This window comes from Phocoena phocoena, chromosome 7 (assembly GCF_963924675.1).
Source record: "Phocoena phocoena chromosome 7, mPhoPho1.1, whole genome shotgun sequence".
NCBI classification, from domain to species: domain Eukaryota; kingdom Metazoa; phylum Chordata; class Mammalia; order Artiodactyla; family Phocoenidae; genus Phocoena; species Phocoena phocoena.
The window spans coordinates 64,566,938-64,587,236 of NC_089225.1; the positions used below are offsets into that span (position 1 = coordinate 64,566,938).

General features: G+C 36.8%; 1 protein-coding gene across 1 annotated transcript in view; it reads left to right on the forward strand.

The window, feature by feature from the left end:
- The window catches only part of DNAJC10 (DnaJ heat shock protein family (Hsp40) member C10), a 59,840-nt gene that overhangs the window by 8,789 nt on the left and 30,752 nt on the right, over nt 1-20,299 (forward strand). The window contains exons 6-9 of the mRNA XM_065880258.1: nt 2,904-2,986; nt 3,594-3,725; nt 4,292-4,385; nt 5,470-5,547. Of these exons, the coding sequence (XP_065736330.1) occupies nt 2,904-2,986; nt 3,594-3,725; nt 4,292-4,385; nt 5,470-5,547 (387 nt within the window). The remainder of the gene's footprint in view (nt 1-2,903; nt 2,987-3,593; nt 3,726-4,291; nt 4,386-5,469; nt 5,548-20,299) is intronic.

Here is a 20,299-nt window from a genome sequence, read left to right on the forward strand (position 1 = left end):
AAAATCACATTTTGAAATATACTTGTTCTATTCTGAGTTACTGGGTTATGCAAAAACATCCCATTGAGCTTTGATAATACAGTATTAAAAATATTTTTAATAATAGTGGGAACTGGGCAAACAAGTTAGAAGTAGTCTATGAAAACAAAGTACCAAGATGGGAGACATTTTTTTTCCCACTTTAAATAAGGTTTTGTGTCAAATTAAATGCCATTATTTTTTTCCCTTCCAGTTTTATTGAGATATAACTGACATACAGCACTGTATAAGTTTAAGGTGTACAGCGTGATTTGACATACATCCATCGTGAACTGGTGATCAAAATAAGTTTAGTAAATATTCATTATCTTATACAGATACAAAATTAAATCGGAAAAAATGTTTTCTTGTAATGGAACTCTCAGGATTTGCTCTTAACAACTTTATATATGATATACAGCATTGTTGATTATATTTATGATGTAGTACATTCCATTCCTAGTACTTATTTGTCTCGTAACTAGAAGTTGGTACCTTTTGACCACCTTCATCCAACTCTCCTTCCCCCCGACCCCCGCCTCAGGTAACCATAAACCTGATCTCTTTTTCTGTGAGTTTTGTTTCTGAAGTGTAATGACATACAACACTGTTAGTTCCTGTTACACAACATAGTGACTTGGTGTTTCTGTACATTTCAAAGTGATCACTACAGTAAGTCTGATTATGATATGTCACCATACAAAGATATTGCATAGTCGTTGACTACTCCACACACTGTATATAGCAGTCTCTGTGTGTGTGCTTATTAACTAATTTTAACAGCCCTGCATTTTTTACTCCCTCCTCCACCACATTTACTGACTTTGACGTCATATTTTATATCTTTTTGTTTTATATATTCCTTAATTATTTATTGAGTATATATTTTCCTACTTGTCTTTTAACCTTTCTACTAGCTTTATACATGGCTGATTTACTACCTTTATTGTATATTTGACTTTAACAATGAGATTTTTTTTCTTCCATAATTTTCATTTTTCTAGTTGTGGCCTTTTCTTTTTCACTTAGGTAAGTCCCTGTAACATTTCTTGTGAAGCTGGTTTCATGGTGATGACCTTTTAGCTTTTGCTTCTCTGTAAAACTTTTGATCTGTCTTTCAAATCTTTTTTTTTTTTGCGGTATGCGGGCCTCTCACTGTCGTGGCCTCTCCCGTTGCGGAGCACAGGCTCCGGACGCGCAGGCTCAGCGACCATGGCTCACAGACCCAGTCGCTCCACGGCATGTGGGATCTTCCCGGACCGGGGCACAAACCTGTGTCCCCTGCATCAGCAGGCAGACTCTCAACCACTGCGCCACCAGGGAAGCCTTGTCCTTCAAATCTTAATGAAAGCCTTGCTGGGTAGAGTCTTCTTGGTTATAGGTTTTTCCCTTTCATCACTTTAAATATATTGTTAAGATGTTCAAAGAATTTGGGAGAAGATTGAATGAACAGAGTGAGAAGTTAGAAGTTTTTGAACAAAGAGTTAGAAAATATAAAGAACAACCAAACAGATGAAGAATACGATAACTGAAATGAAAAAATACACTAGAAGGAATCAACAGTAGATTAGATGATGCAGAGGAATGGATCAGCAAGCTGGAAGACAGAGTAGTGGAAATCACTGAAGCTGAACAGGAAAATGAAAAAAGAATAGAAAGAAATGAGGGCAGTTTAAGAGACCTCTGGGACAACGTCATGTGTACTAACATTTGCATCATAGAGGTCCCAGAGGAAAGGGGCCGAGAACATATAAGATTTTACCTAAATTCATACCAGTTGATCTAAGTCAGCATGGCAGTTATTTTGACAACCTAGATAGAGTGGTCTATTTGTCAGACTTTCTAACCTTTGCCAAAGAACAGCTGATAAAATCCTAATGTATACGCTTCGCTTGTAATGTATGGTTTAACTGTTTTTCACATAGATCTGTGTGTCTTGTAACTGAAATGTAGGTGAACATTATTGTGCATGTTACTAATTAATCTGAATCAGTTACACATATTTAGAATAGTGTGCATGTTTTGATGTCTTGGTATAATTTATTATAACTTATGAAAATATTTTCTTTAAAAATTACTGATAAGTGATTTTCATATGGAATTACATGGAGACTAACTTAAAGCAAATTTTCTTAACTTTTTTATCTTGACTGTTAGAGCACCTCCTTACAATGATAAAATTTTTAAATGAATAAATTTTGTTTATATCAGGTCCTCTTATAGATTAGATTATAACGTATAATGTATTGTTGGGTAGATATTATGTAGTGTTCAGATCTATTAACAAATATGTATTCATGATTTGAATTGTTAAAAACTTTGATCCAATATTTCAAATAACACAGTTTTCCAAGGAAAATGTCTTATTAAGAGCAAAGATTAGATTTAATCCCCACAGTCCTTACTATGTCGTGTAGGTCTCTTCATTCTTTCAGAATCTGGAGTAGCTGTCAGAATTGATTGACTGTGTGCTTAACCAGTGCTGCAGATAGTAGAAGAGCTTAAATGTCAGTCTCTCGCACTGTTTCTCTTCATTTCTCTCAACCACACAGACTGTCATCAGGTTTGGCTCTTGCTTCCTTTTGTTGCTTCTTTTCTTTTTACAGCTTTTTGGTGACATTGATCATGCAGTTCAAGGTTGCTTCTTATTCATGTAGGGCTTGGAAGAGTCAAAAAAAAAAAAGGTATTGTTAGTTTGACAGTTGAAATAGTACGTTTTCTTCTTATAGAAAAAATTATACAGAAAATGATAAAGTCAATGTGAGAAATATATGACTTTTTTTCATTCTGATCTCAAGGAAAATTTTTAACTAAAATAGGTACAAACCTGTAGTAAATTGGTTGTTTTGGTTGTTCTAAGTTGTTTTGGTTTTATGTACTTTCAGATGCTGCTGTTAATTCTGGAGAACTGTGGTTTGTGAACTTTTACTCCCCAGGGTGTTCACACTGCCATGATTTAGCTCCCACAGTACGTATTTTTTACATCCTGATTTAAAGTTTTACTATTCACAACTGATCTGCTATTTGAGTGTTTTTTTAAATTTGAGTGTTTTTTCTATTAGTAGTAACTATAACAGAAATGACTATAATATTTTTTCACGTGTATATGGTTTTATTTCCTGAGCATAATCTCCTTTAAGAAAGTACAGTTGGGGACTTCCCTGGTGGTGCGGTGGTTAAGAGTCCGCCTGCCAATGCAGGGGACACAGGTTCAAGCCTTGGCCCGGGAAGATCCCACATGCCACGGAACAACTAAACCCACGGAACAACTAAACCCATATGCCACAACTACTGAGCCTGTGCTCTAGAGCACAGGAGCCACAACTACTGAAGCCCGCGCGCCTAGAGCCCATGCTCCGCGACAAGAGAAGCCACTGCGATGAGAAGCCTGCGCACCACAACAAAGTGTAGCCCCCTCTCTCCGCAGCTAGAGAAAGCCTGCGCACAGCAACAAAGACCCAGTGCAGCCAAAAAAATAATTAATTAATTTTAAAAAAAGAGGAAAGTACAGCTTGAAGAATGTTCAGGGAAAGATAAATGATCTTATCAGAAGAAACTTTTTTTTTCCCTCATAGTGGAGAGACTTTGCTAAAGAAGTAGATGGATTGCTTCGAATTGGAGCTGTTAACTGTGGCGATGATAGAATGCTTTGCCGAATGAAAGGAGTGAACAGTTATCCCAGCCTCTTCATTTTTAGGTCTGGAATGGTAAGAGATAAAATTGGCATTTTTTTTTTTAATTGGTAGAACATTATAACAAGGGGAATACTAGAGAAAACACTGTGAATTTGTAGAATCTTTTGATTTTTAAGTCTTATTTTAGATGCCATCTAACTATAGTCATAATAAACATTTTTTATTATACTGTGAATACTTTTAGATGCCATTAGTTTGTCTTTGTTCTATTTCAAAATTAAATGTTTGCCAATTTCAGTTTCCACCTTAAAGAACATAATGTTAACCAGTATGCATGTTGTACTTTATAATTTACAAAGCATTTTACAGGTGTTTTCTCTCATTGAATGTAAAGTTCTGACTTCCCTTCCTCTCCCCAGTGTTGTGATAAAAGTGAAACTAAAAACATTATAAATAGTATTATTCAAATGTCTGACATGGAATGTGTGCAATCAGGATTCTTAGCATGTCAGTTAGAAATACACTGTACTATTGAGACAGAGCTTACTTATTCAGAATAATGGAGAATCAAGGTATTTGGTATGAGTTTTAAAAAGAAAAAGTAAAAGACATTTCTCTTTTTATAAATAAAAATATAGGCTGCAGTGAAATACCATGGTGACAGATCAAAGGAAAGTTTAGTGAATTTCGCCATGCAGCATGTTAGAAGCACAGTGACAGAATTATGGACAGGTAATTTTGTTTTCATAATTTGCTTGATTTTCAAGGATACTTTGAATTGGTATTTTAAGTTTTTCAGTGGCAATGTTCTGGTCATGATACTGAAATTTTAAAATATCTTTTCCATGCTTCTTAGAAGGAAATTGTATCATTTGTTCTGAGCCCTACTAAATAGTAGTCATTTAATAAATTAACTATATTTAGACATAAACTAAAACAGTTTTGATGTAAGACATGGGTATGAAGTGGGGCTAGGTGAAAAGGCAACTTTGAAAGTGCAACTAAATATTTAGTAAACCAAGTGTTTTATTGCTTTCATAAGTATACTACATCAGGCAGTAAATTCATGCCTGTATTCAGTTTAATTTTGAAATTTAAAAACTCTTCTAATCTTAGGTTTTGAATTCATCAAGTGACTTTAGGTGGGTTATTTAATTATCTGTACTACCCATGAAATTACAGTATTTACTTCTAAAGGGATGCTCTTATCATTCATTGAATACAGTTATGTCTCCGAAACTGTGTTAAATACTAGGGCTGTAGTAATAAACTATGTAATCCCTGCCTTCCAGGTCCCCATTAGTAAACCATTAAAATGCAGTGTAGTAACCATTATGAGAGGTAAGCTTAGGGAAGCATGAAGGCTATGAAAGAACTCAGGTGGGGAAAGGAGGAAGGGTTAGGAAATTCTTCTTGAACGAGGTCAGATATAACCTGTCTTGAAAGTGAAGAGGAAGCCTTAAAAGGTCACTGTATTTGGGAAACTGGCAGTATTCCATGAATCTAACAAAAAGATGGGTAATGGGTAGAGTGGCTTGGGGAAGAATATGGCTGGCTGAATGGGTAGACAAAGCTCAGATCACAAGGGGCCTTACTTGCCAATTTGTTTCTTAATGAAATAATGAATTTAGATTTTATGTAATTAAAAAAATAAATAGTGGAAGGAATTTGATATGCTCAAGAGGATTTTTAGGAATCCTGAAAACTACTCAGAGTGGATTGGAAATGGGTGACATTAGAAGGGAAAACCCATTTAGAAAATGGTTTCCATTATGGAGTAGTAAATGATCAGAAATGTTCTTTATTTTCTCTTAAGGAAATTTTGTTAACTCCATACAAACTGCGTTTGCTGCTGGTATTGGCTGGCTGATCACTTTTTGTTCCAAAGGAAGAGGTAATATTTGTTATTTTGTTATGATGAAGAGACCATGACATTTGATTTTTAGGTGACAGTCTTTTTTTTTCCCTGGGTTTATTGAGATATAATTGACATAGAACATTTTGTAACTTTAAGGTGTACAGTTTGTTGATTTGCAACACTTACATGTTGCAAAATGATGACCACCACCATGACATTAGCTAACACCTCCATCCTGTCCCCTATTTACCATTTCTTTCTTGGGGCGAGAACATTTGAGATCTACTCTTTCAGCAGCTTTCAAGTATTTTATACAGTATTGTTAGCTATAATCACTATATGCTGTATAGTAGATCCCCAGAAGTTATTAATCTTGTAATTGGAAGTATGTACCCTTAGATTAAGTGAAAGTCTTAAGTATGCTTCTATAATTGATTATTTTCAAAATAAAATTTGTACCCTGTTATAATTTTTTTATTTAATGAATATTTCTTTTTAATTATTTTACACATAGGTTATAAAATTAATTAATTTCCTTTTTCTTTTTTTGAAATTGAAGTATATATTTACAATATTGTGTTAGTTTCAGGTGTACAGCATAGTGATTCAGTTTGGTTTTTTTGTGGAATATATTCCAATAATGGAATATATTCCATTATAGGTTATTACAAGATATTGGGTATAATTCCCTGTACTATACAGTAAATCCTTGTTGCTTATCTATTTCATGTAAAGTAGCTTGTTTCTGTTAATCCCACACTGTTAATTTGTCCTTTCCTCCCTCTCTCTCCCCTTTGGTAACCATAAATTTGCTTCCTGTGTCCATAAGTGTGTTTCTGTTTTGTATTAAACAGATTGAGTTGTATTATTTTTTAGATTCCACATATAAATAATATCATATATTTGTCTTTCTCTGTCTGACTTCACAAAGTATAATATTCTCTGGGTCCATCCATGTTGCTGCAAATGGCAATATTTCATTCTTTTTATGGCTGAGTAATATTCCATTGTATCCATACCACATCTTAAGCCAGTTGTCTGTTGATGGGCACTTGGGTTGTTTCCATGTCTTGGCTGTTGTAAATAGTGCTGCTATGAACATTGGGGTGCATGTATCTTTTAAAATTACAGTTTTTGTCTTTTCCAGATATATACCCAGGAGTGGAATTTCTGGATCCTATGATAGCTCTATTTTTCGTTTTTTTTTGAGGAACCACCATACTGTTTTCCATAGTGGCTGTACCAGTTTACATTCCCACCGACAGTGTAGCAGCGTTGCCTTTCCTCCACACCCGTTCCAGCATTTATTTGTAGACTTTTTGATGATAGCCATACTTACTGATGTGAGATGATACCTCATCATGGTTTTGATTTGCATTTCTTTAATAATTAGCCATGTTGAGCATCTTTCATGGGCCTGTTGGCCATGTGTATGTCTTCTTTGGAGAAATCTCTATTTAGGTCTTCTGCCCTTTTTTTTTAATTCCTTTTTGGCCACGCAACACGGTATGTGGTATCTTACTTCCCCAACCAGGGACTGAACCTTCTTCCCCTGCATTGGAAGCACAGAGTCTTAACCACTGGACCACCAGGGAAGTTCCTGCCCATTTTTTGATTGGGTTATTTTTTTAAATTTGGTCATATGAGCTATTTACATATTTTGGATATTAACCCCATTTCAGTCACATCATTTGCAAATATTTTCTCCCATTCCTTAAGTTTTCTTTTCATTTTGTTGAAGGTTTCTTTGCTGTGCAAAAGCTTGTAACGTTGATTAGGTCCTATTTGTTTATTTTTGGTTTTTATTGCTTTTGCCTTGGGAGATTGATCTAAGAAAGTATTGCTACAATTTATGTCCGAGAATGTTTTACCTATGTTCTCTCTTAGGAATTTTATAGTGTCGTGTCTTATATTTAGGTCTTTAAATCTTTTTTTTAATTGATGTATAGTTGATTTACAGTGTTGTGTTAATTACTGCTATATAGCAAAGGGATTCAGTTATACATATATTTACATTCTTTTTTTAATATTCTTTTCCATTATGGTTTATCATAGGATATTGAACATAGTTCTCTGTGCTATACAGTAGGACCTTGTTGTTTATCCATTCTGTATGTAAAAGCTTACATCTGCTAACCCCAACCTCCTATTCCATTCCCCCCCAACCCCCTCCCCCTTGGCAACCACCAGTCTGTTCTCTATATCTGTGATTCTTTTTCTGTTTCATAGGTTCATTTGTGTTGTATTTTAGATCCACATATAAGTGATATCACACGGTATTTGTCTTTCTCTTTGACTTACTTCACTTAGTAGATAGTCTCTAGTTGCGTCCATGTTGCTGCAAATGGCATTATTTCATTCTTTTTTATGGCTGAGTAGTATTCCATTGTATATATGTACCACATCTTCTTTATCCATTCATCTGTCGATGGACATTTAGGTTGTTTCCATGTCTTGGCTATTGTGAATAGTGCTACTGTGAACATAGGGGTGCATGTATCTTTTTGGAATGGAGTTTTTATTTTATTTTTTTTTGCGGTACGCGGGCCTCTCAGTGCTGTGGCCTCTCCCGTTGTGGAGCACAGGCTCAGCGGCCATGGCTCACGGGCCCAGCCGCTCCGCGGCATGTGGGATCTTCCCAGACCACCGGGGCACAAACCCACGTCCCCTGCATCAGCAGGCGGACTCTCAACCACTGTGCCACCAGGGAAGCCCTGGAATGGAGTTTTGTCTGGATATAAGCCCAGGAGTGGGATTGCTGGATCATATGGTAATTCTGTTTTTAGTTTTTTGAGGAACCTCTATTCTGTTCTCTATACTGGCTACACCAACTTACATTCCCACCAACAGTGTTGGAGTGTTCTCTTTTCTCCATACCCTCTCCAGCATTTGCTATTTGTAGACTTTTTGACTGGAGGTGGTACCTCACTGTAGTTGTGATTTGCATTTCCCTAATAATTTGTGATGTCGAGCATCTTTTCATGTGCCTACTGGCCATCTGTATTTTTTTTCTTTGGAGGAATGTCTGTTTACGTCTTCTACCCATTTTTCGATTTGGTTGTTTGGTTTTTTGTTGTTGAGTTGTATGAGCTGTTTGTGTATTTTGGAAATTAAGCTCCTGTTGGTCACATCATTTAAATATTTTCTCCCATTCTGTAGGTTGTCTTTTTGTTTTTGTTTATGGTTTCCTTTGCTGTGCAAAAGCTTTTAAGTTTGATTAGGTCCCATTTGTTTATTTTAGTTTTTATTTATATTACCTTGGGAGACTGAGCTAAGAACACACTGGTATGATTTATGTCAGAAAATGTTTTGCCTATGATTTCTTCTAGGAGTTTTATGTCATGTTTAAGTCTTTAAGCCATTTTGAGTTTATTTTTGTGTATGGTGAGAGGGTGCATTCTAACTTCACTGATTTACATGTGGCTGTCCAACTTTCCCAACACCACATGCTGAAGAGATTGGTTTTTTTTTTTTTTTTTGCTGTATGCGGGCCGCTCACTGTTGTGGCCTCTCTCGTTGTGGAGCACAGGCTCAGCGGCCATGGCTCACGGGCCCAGCCGCTCCACAGCATGTGGGATCTTCCCGGACAGGGGCACGAACCGGTGTCCCCTGCATCGGCAGGTGGACTCTCAACCACTGCGCCACCAGGGAAGCCCGAGATTGGTTTTTCTCCATTGTATATTCTTGCCTCCTCTTTTGAAGATTAATTGACTGTAGGTGTGTGGGTTTATTTCTGGGCTCTCTGTTCTGTCCCATTGATCCATATGTCTGGTTTTGTGCCAGTACCACACTGTTTTGATTACTGTAGCTTTGTAGTATTGTCTGAAGTCTGGGAGGGTTATGCCTCCTGCTTTGTTCTTTTTCTTCAGGATTGCTTTGGCAATTCTGGCTCTTTTATGGTTCCATATGAATTTTAGGTTTATTCTAATTCTGTGAAAATGTTATGAGTAATTTGATAGGGATTGCATTAAATCTGTAGATTGCTTTGGGTAGTATGGCCATTTTAACAATATTAATTTTTCCAATCTAGGAGCATGGGTTATCTTTCCATTTTTTAAAATCATCTACAGTTTCCTTTTTTAATGTTTCATAGTTCTCATCGTATAAGTCTTTCACCTCCTTGGTCAGGTTTATTCCTAAGTAGTTTATTTTGGGGCTGTGATTTTAAAAGGCATTGGTTTTTTACATTCTCTTTCTGATATTTCATTGTTGGTGTGAAGAAATGGAACTGATATCTGTATGTTACTTAAAAATTTTTTTATACAGCAGGTTCTTATTAGTTATCTGTTTTATACATATTAGTGTATATATGTCAGTGCCAATCTCCCAGTTCATCCCACCACCAGCCCCCACCCCTGCTTTCCCCGCTTGGTGTCCATACGTTTGTTCTCTACATCTGTGTCTCTATTTCTGCCTTGCAAACTGGTTCATCTGTACCATTTTTCTAGATTCCACATATGCATGAATGTACGATATTTTTCTCTTTCTGACTTCATTTTGTATACAGTCTCTAGGTCCATCCATATCTCTACAAATGACCCAATTTCGTTCCTTTTTATGGCTGAGTCATATTCCATTGTATATATATACCACATCTTTATACATTCGTCTGTGAATGGGCATTTAGGTTACTTCCATGACCTGGCTATTGTAAATAGTGCTGCAGTGAACATTGGGGTGCGTGTGTCTTTTTGAATTACGGTTTTCTCTGGGAATATGCCCAGTAGTGGGATTGCTGGGTCATATGGATGTTCTATTTTTAGTTTTTTAAGGAGGCTCCGAACTGTTCTTGATAGTGGCTGTATCAATTTACATTCCCACCAACAGTGCAAGAGGGTTACCTTTTCTCCATACCCTCTCCAGCATTTGCTGTTTGTAGATTTTCTGATGATGGCCATTCTAACCGGTGTGAGATGGTACCTCACTGTAGTTTTGATTTGGATTTCTCTAATAATTAGTGATGTTGAGCAGCTTTTCATGTGCCTCTTGGCCATCTGTATGTTTTCTTTGTAGAAATGTCTGTTTAGGTCTTCTGCCCATTTTTGGATTGGGTTTGCTTTTTAATATTGAGCTGCATGAGCTGTTTATATATTGTGGAGATTAATCCTTTGTCCATTGATTCGTTTACAAATATTGTCTCCCATTCTGAAGATTGTCTTTTCATCTTGTTTATGGTTTCCTTTGCTGTTCAAAAGTTTGGAAGTTTCATTAGGTCCCATTTGTTTATTTTTGTTTTTATTTCCATTACTCTAGGAGGTGGATCAAAAAAGATCTTGCTGTGATTTATGTCACAGTGATCTTCCTATGTTTTCCTCTAAGAGTTTTATAGTGCCTGGTCTTACATTTAGGTCTGTAATCCATTTTGAGTTTATTTTGTGTATGGTGTTTATTTTGTGTATGGTGTTAGGGAGTGTTCTAATTTCATTCTTTTACATGTAGCTGTCCAATTTTCCCAGCACCGCTTATTGAAGACTGTCTTTTCTCCATTGTATATCCTTGCCTCCTTTGTCATAGGACCATAGGTACATGGGTTTATCTCTGGGCTTTCTATCCTGTTCCATTGACCTTTGCTATTTTCTTTATTTCTCTTTCTTTTATTTGTGCTCTGATCTTTATGAGTTCTTTCCTTCAACTATGGGTTTTGTTTGTGCTTCTTTCTCTAGTTCCTTTAGGTTGTAAGGTTAGATTGTTTATTTGAGATTTTTCTTGTTTCTTGAGGTAGGATTGTATTGCTATAAAATTCTCTCTTAGTACTGCTTTTGCTGCATCCCATAGGTTTTGGATCATCGTGTTTTTGTTGTCATTTGTCTTTAGGTATTTTTTTATTTCCTCTTTGATTTCTTCAGTGATCTCTTGGTTATTTAGTATTGTATTGTTTAGCCTCCATGTGTTTGTGTTTTTTACTTGTTTTCCCTGTAATTGATTTCTAATCTCATAGCGTTGTGGTCGGAAAAGATGCTTGATATGATTTCAGTTTTCTTAAATTTACCAAGGGTTGATTTGTTACCCAAGATGTGATCTATCCTGGAGAATGTTACGTGTGCACTTGAGAAGAAAGTGTAATCTGCTGTTTTTGGATGGAATGTCTTGTAAATATCAGTTAAATCTATCTGGTCTGTTGTGTCATTTAAAGATTGTGTTTCTTTATTAATTTTCTGTCTGGATGATCTGTCCATTGGTGTAAGTGAGGTGTGAAAGTCCCCCACTATTATTGTGTTACTGTCAATTTCCTCTTTTAGAGCTATTAGCAGTTGCCTTATGTATTGAGGTGCTCCTATGTTGGGTGCATATATATTTATAATTGTTATATCTTCTTCTTGGATTGATCCCTTGATCCTTATGTAGTGTCCTTCCTTGTCTCTTGTAACATTTTTTATTTTTTAAGTCTATTTTATCTGATACAAGTATTGCTACACCAGCTTTCTTTTGATTTCCATTTGCATGGAATATCTTTTTCCATCCCCTCACTTTCAGTCTGTATGTGTCCCTAGGGAAGTGGGTCTCTTATAGACAGCATATATACGGGTCTTGTTTTTGTATCCGTTCAGCGAGCCTGTGTCTTTTGGTTGGAGCATTTAATCCATTCACCTTTAAGGTAATTATTGATATGTATGTTCCTATTACCATTTTCTTAATTGTTGTGGGTTTGTTTTTGTAGGCCTTTTTCTTCTCTTGTGTTTCCCACTTAGAGAAGTACCTTTAGCATATGTTGTAGAGCTGGTTTGGTGGTGCTGAATTCTCTTAGCTTTTGCTTTTCTGTAAAGCTCTTGGTTTCTCTGTCGAATCAGAATGAGATCCTTGCCGGGTAGAGTAACCTTGGTTGTAGGTTCTTCCCTTTCATCACTTTAAATATATCTTGGCACTCCCTTCTGGCTTGTAGAGTTTCTGCTGAGAAATCAGCTGTTAACCTTATGGGAGTTCCCTTGTATGTTATTTGTCATATTTCTCTTGTTGCTTTTAATCATTTTTCTTTGTCTTTAATTTTTGTCAGTTTGATTAGTATGTGTCTCAGCGTGTTTCTCCCTGGGACTCTCTGCACTTCCTGGACTTGGGTGGCTGTTTCCTTTCCCATGTTAGGAAGTTTTCAACTATAATCTCTTCAGATATTTTCTCGGGTCCTTTCTCTCTCTCCTCCTTCTGGGACCCCTATAATGCAAATGTTGGTGCATTTAATGTTGTCCCAGAGGTATCTTAGGCTGTCTTCATTTCTTTTCATTCTTTTTTCTTTATTCTGTTCCATGGCAGTGATTTCCACCATTCTTGTCTTCCAGGTCACTTATCCATTCTTCTGCCTCAGTTATTCTCCTATTGATTCCTTCTAGTGTATTATTCATTTCAGATATTGTATTGTTTATTTCTGTTTGTTTCATTCTTCTAGGTCTTTGTTAAACATTTCTTGCATCTTCTTGATCTTTGCCTCCGTTCTTTTTCCGAGGTCCTGAATCATCTTCACTATCATTATTCTGAATTCTTTTTCTGGAAGGTTGCCCGTCTCCACTTCATGTGGTGGTTTTTCTAGGGTTTTATTTTGTTCTTTCATCTGGTACATAGTCCACTGCCTTTTCATATTGTCTTTCTTTCTACGAATGTGGTTTTTGTTTGACATGCTGCAGGATTGTAGTTCTCCTTGCTTCTCTGTATGTTACCCTTGTATCCTGCTACCTTGCTGAATTTATCAGTTCTAGTAGTTTTTGTGTGGTGTCTTTAGGGTTAATTATATATAGTATCATATCATCTGCATATGATGACAATTTTACCTCTTTCAATTTGGATGTGTTTTATTTCTTTCTCTTGTCTGATTGGCTAGGACTTCCAATACTATGTTGAATAGAAGAGGCAAGAGTGGGCATCCTTGTCTTGTTCCAGATTTTAGTAAGGCTTTCATCTTTTCACGGTTGAGTATTGTATTGGCTGTAGATGTGTCATAAATAACTTTTACTATCTTGAGATATGTTCCCTCTGTACCTATTTTGGTAAGAGTTTTTATCATGAATGGATGCTTAATTTTGTCAACTGCTGTTTCTGCATCTGTTTAGATGATCATGTGGTTTTTGCCTTTTCTTTTGTTCATGTGGTGTATCACATTAATTGAGTTGTGTATGTTGAACCATCCTTGTGAATTTAGGATGGATCCCACTTGGTTGTGGTGTATGATCTTTTTTATGTGTTGTAAGATTCAGTTTGCTAATGTTTTGTTGAGGTTTTTTGCATCTATATTTATCAAAGATATTGGCCTGTAATTTTCTTTTTTGGTTGTGTCTTTGTCTGGTTTTAGTAACAGGGTGATGGTGGCTTTATAGAATGTTCTTGGGAGTGTTCCCTCCTCTTCAGTTTTTTGGAAGAGTTTGAGAAGGGTTGGTATAAATTCTTCTTTGTATGTTTGGTAGAATTCACCTGTGATGCTCTGTGGTCCTGGACTTTTGTTTGTAGGGGGTTTTTAAATTACAAATTCTCTTTCACTTCTAATGATTGGTCTTTTCATATTATCTATTTCTTCTTGATTCAGTTTTGGTGGGCTGTATGTTTCTAGAAACCTATCCATTTCTTCTAGGTTGTCCAATTTGTTGGTATATAATTGTTCATGGTATTTTGTATTTCTGTGGTATCAGTTGAGATTTCTCCTTTTTCTTTTCTTATTTTGTTTATTTGTGTTCTCTTTCTTTTCTTCTTGGTATGCCTGGCCAGGGCTTTGTCTATTTTCTTTACCCTTCCAAAGAACCAGCTCTTTGTTTTATTGATTATTTTTATTTTTTTAATCTCTATTTTATTTATTTCCTCTCAGATCTTTATTATTTCCTTCCTTCTGCTGACTTTAGGTTTTGTTGTCCTTTTTCTAATTCTTTTTAGTGGTAGGTTAGTTTGTTTATTTGAGATTTTTCTTGTTTTTTGAGGAAGGCCTGTATCACTATGAACTTCACTCTAAGAACTGCTTTTACTGCATCCCAGAGATTTTGTATCATTGTGTTTGCATTGTCATTTGTCCCAAGGTATTTTTTAATTTCCTCTTTGATTTCATCGTTGACCCATTGGTTTTTTAGTAGCATGTTATTTAGTCTCCATGTAATCGTTTTTTCTCATTTCTTTTTTCGTGGTTAATTTCTACTTTCATGGCATTGTGGTTAGAAAAGATGCTTGAGATAATTTCTATGCTCTTAAATTTGTTGAGGCTTGTTTTGTGCCCTAGTATGTGGTCAATCCTAGAGAATGCTCCATGTGTACTTGGAAAGAATGTGTATTCTGATTTTGGGGGGATGTAATGTCCTGAAAATATCAATTAAGTCTAGCTGTTCTGTTATATTATGTGGGGTCTCTGTTGCCTTATTGATTGTCTGGAAGATCTGTGCATTGATGTGAGTGTGGCGTTAAAGTCTCCTACTACTGTTGTATTCCTATCAATTTCTACCTTTATCTCTGTTAATATTTGTTTTATGTATTTGGGTGCTACTGTATTAGGTGTATGTATGTTGATGAGTGTGAAGTCCTCTTGTATTGATCCTTTTATCATTATGTAGTGTCCTTCTTTATCCTTCTTTATGATCTTTGTTTTAAAATCTTGTTTGATATGAGCATTGCAACTCTTACTTTCTTATCATTTCCTTTTGTATGAAATATCTTTTTCTATCCCCTCACTTTCAATCTATGTTTGTCCTTTGCCCTAAAGTGGGTGTCTAGTAGGCAGCATATTTTAGGCTCTTGTTTTTTCAGCCAGTCTTCCACTCTGTGTCTCTTGATTGAAGCATTTCGTCCATTAACATTTAAGTTAATTATAGATAGATATGTATTTATTGCCATTTTAAACCTTGTTTTCCCATTGATTTTATATTTCTTCTTTGTTTTCCCTTTTGTCATTTTTTTTTCACACACGCACACTGTATTTTATTTTTACAAGAGATAAATAAACTGACACCAAGCATTGTAAATGGATGACCCTTTTGTGGTTTTATGATTTTCTTTTGTATTATACTTGTGTTCTCTTCTTTTTGGTTTTTGTGAATCTATTGTATGTTTTTGATTTGTGGTTACCCTGCTTTTCTAGCGTGTTAACCCTTCCTATTTCTGCTTGCCTTAGACTGGTAGTCTTATAGGCTCAAATATATTCTAGAAAAAAAATATATACACACTTTCTTACTCGCCACATCTTATGATTTTTGATGTCCCCGTTTACATCTTCATGTTCATCCTTTTGCTGTTCATTGTGGTTATCATCGTGTTCACAGAAGTTTTTGATTTCTTTTTTTTAATTTGTGTACTGGCTTATTTAAGTGACTTACTTTGAGGTTGTGATTTTCTCTTTCCTATATTGTCCTGCTTCTTTTCTCTCTGATGTTTTTTTTTTTGGCCACGTCATGTGGCATACAGGATCTTCGTTCTTGGACCAGGAATCAAACCCATGCTCCTGCTGTGGAAGTGCAGAGTCTTAACCTCTGGACCGCCAGGGAAGTCCCCTGAGAAATTCTTTATCTCTCCTTTTATTCTAATGATAATCTTACAGGGTAGATTATCCTATGTTGTAGATTTTTCCCTTTCAGGACTTTGACTATATCTTGCCAGTCCCTTCTGGCCTGCAGTGTTTCTGTAGACAAATCAACTGATAGTCTTATGGCAGTTCCCTTGTAATTAACTCTTGTTTTTCTATTGCTGCCTTTAGAACCCTCTCTTTAACTTTTGCTATTTTTATTATCATATGTCTTGGTGTAGGTCTGTTTGGGACCCTCTGTGCTTCCTGTACCTGGATATCTGTTTACTTCTTTAGGTTTGGGAAGTTTTCAGCCATAATTTCTTCTAGTACACTTTCCATCCCTTTTTCTCTTTATTCCACTTCTGGAATCCCTATTATGCATAGGTTGGCACGCTTTATATCAGAGGTCCCCAACCACCGTGGCCTGTTAGGAACCGGGACGCACAGCAGGAAGTGAGTGGCAGACAAGTGAGCAAAGCTTCATCTGCCACTCCCCATTGCTCCCCCTCACTCATTACCACCTGAACCATCACTTGCATTACCACCTGAACCGTCCCCCACCCCCACCCCCATTGGTGGAAAAATTGTCTTCCACACCGGTCCCTGGTGCCAAAAACGTTGGGGACCACTGCTTTATATTATCCTGTGGGTCTCTTGTATTGCTTTCATTTTTTTTCATTTGGCTTTCTGTCTGCTGTCCTGATTGGGTGATTTTCATTACTCTGTTTTCCACATCACTTATCTGTTTTTCTGCATTATTCATTCTGTTTTTCATTGCTTTAACTCAGCTTTCATGTCGGCAAATGAGTTTTCTAATTTTTCTTGGTTCCTCTTTATAGTTTCTAGTTCCTTTTTACACTATTCTGCATTTCTGTTGATAGCCTTTCTTAATTTCTTTAGTATTTTCATTACCTCCGTTTTGAACTCGGTGTCTATTAGACTGAAGAGGTTTATTTCATTATTTGTTCTTTCAGGGGAATGCTCTTGGTGTTTTAACTGAAAGTGGTTCCTCTGCTTCTTCATTTTAGTTATATTTCTCTTACTCCTTGAGTTTAGGAGAAACAATTATCTTGTGGTCTTGAATGGCTGTTTACATGTGGGGGCATCCCTGTGTAGTTTGTGTGGGTTTAATTTATTTGTTGTAGGGGCTGTTTTTAGTATGGATGCCTGTCACCTATTTCCTCAGCATGTGCTTGTTGTCATCCCCTTGATAGGGGGTGTGCAGATTCAGTGGCTAGTGCCCAGTCCTGGGGTTCTTGACAACAGTGGCAGCTCAGGCGACCCCCTGGAGCATGCGATGGGAGCAGAGGTGGCTTGCGACCACTCCTGAGGTCTGGGAGGGAGGCGGCGGCGGCCTGCAACTGCTCCTGGCATCTGGGCAGGCAGTGGTGGCAGCTTGTGACGTCCCCTCGTTCCCTTGCAGGCACTGCCCTACCCTCTGCAAGTGTGTGCATGGGGAAAAAGGCTACAACCTGCATCCCGCCCCTCCCCTCACGCAACCCCCAAATAATGGCAGCTGGCCTCTAAGGTGGCCCAGGCTTCTTCTGTGCACACCACCAGCCATGGTCGCACTGGATTCCAGCACCCCCCAGGGCTGTCTTCACACAGTCAACCCCAGTCCTCTCCCCAGTTCTGATTTCTGAAGCCTGAGTTCCAGTACCCAGCCCCTGCCCGCACTGACAGACACAAGCCTCTGACTGGAGAGTGCAGGGTGGTGGCACTGACCATTTGTGCGGTTCTTCCTTCACTCTGGCTGCCACAAGCTAGCTGCTGCACTCTTCTCCGAGTCTCTGAAGCTCCCCTTCTGTCCTGGCCAGTCTCCCTGCCAGGGGGGCTGGCACCTTTCCTCTTTCACAGCTCCCTCCCAGGGACACAGGTCCTGTCTCAATTTCTTTCTTGCTTTCTTTTTTTTCTTTTTTCCTACCTGGTTACATGGAGATTTTCTTGCCCTTTCAGCAGTTTGAGGTGTTCTGGCAGTGTTCAGTAGATATTCTGTGAGAATTGTTCCACATGTTGATGTATTTTTGATGTATTTGTGGGAGAAGGTAAGCATCACATCCTACTACTCTGCCATCTTGATTACTCTCTCCTTTAAATCATTTTGAATTTATTTTTGTATATGGTGGGAGGGGAGTATTCTAAATTCATTGATTTACATGTAGCTGTCCAGCTTTCTCAACACCGTTTGTTGAAGAGACTGTCTTTTCTCTATATTGTTGTTTCCTTTGTCATAGATAAATTGATTGTAGGTGTGTGGGTTTATTTCTGGGCTCTCTGTTCTGTTCATCTATATGTCTTTGTACTAATACCATGCTTTTTGACTACTGTAGCTTTGTAGTATATTCTGAAGTTGAGAAGGGTTATGCCTCCAGCTTTGTTCTTTTTCCTTAGAATTGTTTTAGCAATTCTGGGCCTTTTGTGTTTTCATATAAATTTTAGGATTATTTGTTCTAATTCTGTGAAAAATGTCATGGTATTTTGATAGGGATTGCATTAAATTTGTAGATTGCTTTGGGTAGTATATCCATTTTAACAATATTCTTCCCATCTAAGAATATAGGATATCTTTCCATTTTTTTGAATCATTTTCATTTCCTTTACCAGTGATTTATAGTTTTCAGCGCGTAGGTATTTCACCTCCTTGGTTACGTTTATTCCTAGGTATTTAAATTTTTTGATGAGATTATAAACGGGATTTTTTTTTTTACTTTTATTTCATTTTTAGTGTATAGAAACATGACAGATTTCTCTGTATTAATCTTGTATGCTGCTATCTTGCCAAATCCCTTGATTAGTTCTTATACTTTTTTTGGTGAAGACTAGGGTTTTGTATATAGAGTATTGTATGTCATCTGCAAAGGGTGGCAGTTTTACCTTTTCCCTTGCAATTTGGATACCTTTTATTTCTTTTTCTTATCTGATTGCTGTGGCTAGGACGTATAATACTCGGTTGAATAGAAGCTCTGGGAGTGGGCATCCTCGGCTTATTCCTGAATTTAGAGGGAAGGCTTTTACTTTTCACCACTGAGTATTATGTTGGTTGTGGCTTTGTTGTAAATGGCCTTTATTATGTCATAATATGTTCCCTCTACACCCACTTTGGTGAGAGTTTTTATCATGAATGGATGTTGAATTTTGTGAAATGCTTTTTCTGCATCTGTTGAGATGATCATGTGATCATGTGGTTTTTGTCTTTCCTTTTGTTAATGCGGTGTATCACACTGATTGATTTGCATATGTGGAACCATCCTTGTGATCCTGCAATGAATCCAACTTGATCATGGTGTATGATCCTTTTCAGGTATTGTTGGATTCAGCTTGCTAATACTCTGTTGAGGATTTTTGCACCTATATTCATCATAGATACTGGCCTGTAGCTTTTTTTTTTTTTTGTAGTGTCTTTGTCTAGTTTTGTAATTAGGGTAAAAGTGGCCTCATAGAATGAATTTGGAAGTGTTCCCTCTTCTTCAGTTTTTTGGAATAGTTTGGGAAGGATTAGTTTAAGTTCTTTATGTTTGGTAGAATTCTTCAGTGAAGCCATCTGGTCTTGGACTTTTGTTTGCAGAAAGTTTTTCTTTTAATTATTATTACAGATTCTGTTTCACTTCTAGTGATTAGCCTGCTCAAACTGTGTTTCTTCTTGACTTAGTCTTGCCAGGCTGTATGTTTCTAAAAATTTGCCCATTTCTTCTAGGTTGTCCAGTTTGTTGGCATGTAACTGTTCATTGTATTTCTCTTCTGATTGTTTGTATTTCTGTGATAACAGTTATTTCTCCTCTTTCATTTCTTAATTTCTTTATTGAGGTCCTCTCTTTTTGATGAGCCTGGCTTGTCGATTTTATTTATCTTTTCAAAAAATCAACTCTTGGTTTTATTGATCTTTTTTGTTGCTATTTTTTTCCCTGATCTATTTTATTTCTCTCTGATCTTTATTATTTCCTTGCTTCTGCTGACTTTGCACTTTTTCTTTTACTAATCCTTTTAGGTGGTTGGTGAGATTGTTCATTTGAAATTTTTCTTGTTTCTTGAGCTAGGCCTGTATCGCTGTGGATTCCCCCTAAGAATTGCTTTTGCTGCATGCCAGAGATTTTGTAATGTGTTCTCATTTTCCTTAATCTCAAGGTATTTTATAATTTCTTCTTTGATTCCATCTTTGACCCATTTGTTTCTTAGTAGCATGTTGTTCAGCCTCCACATGTTTGTTCTTTCTCTGTTTTTCTTTCCATAGTTAATTTCTGATTTCATATCATTGTGGTCAGAAAAGATGCTTGAAATAACTTCTATCCTCTTAAATTTGTTGAGGCTTGTCTTATGACCTAGCATGTGGTC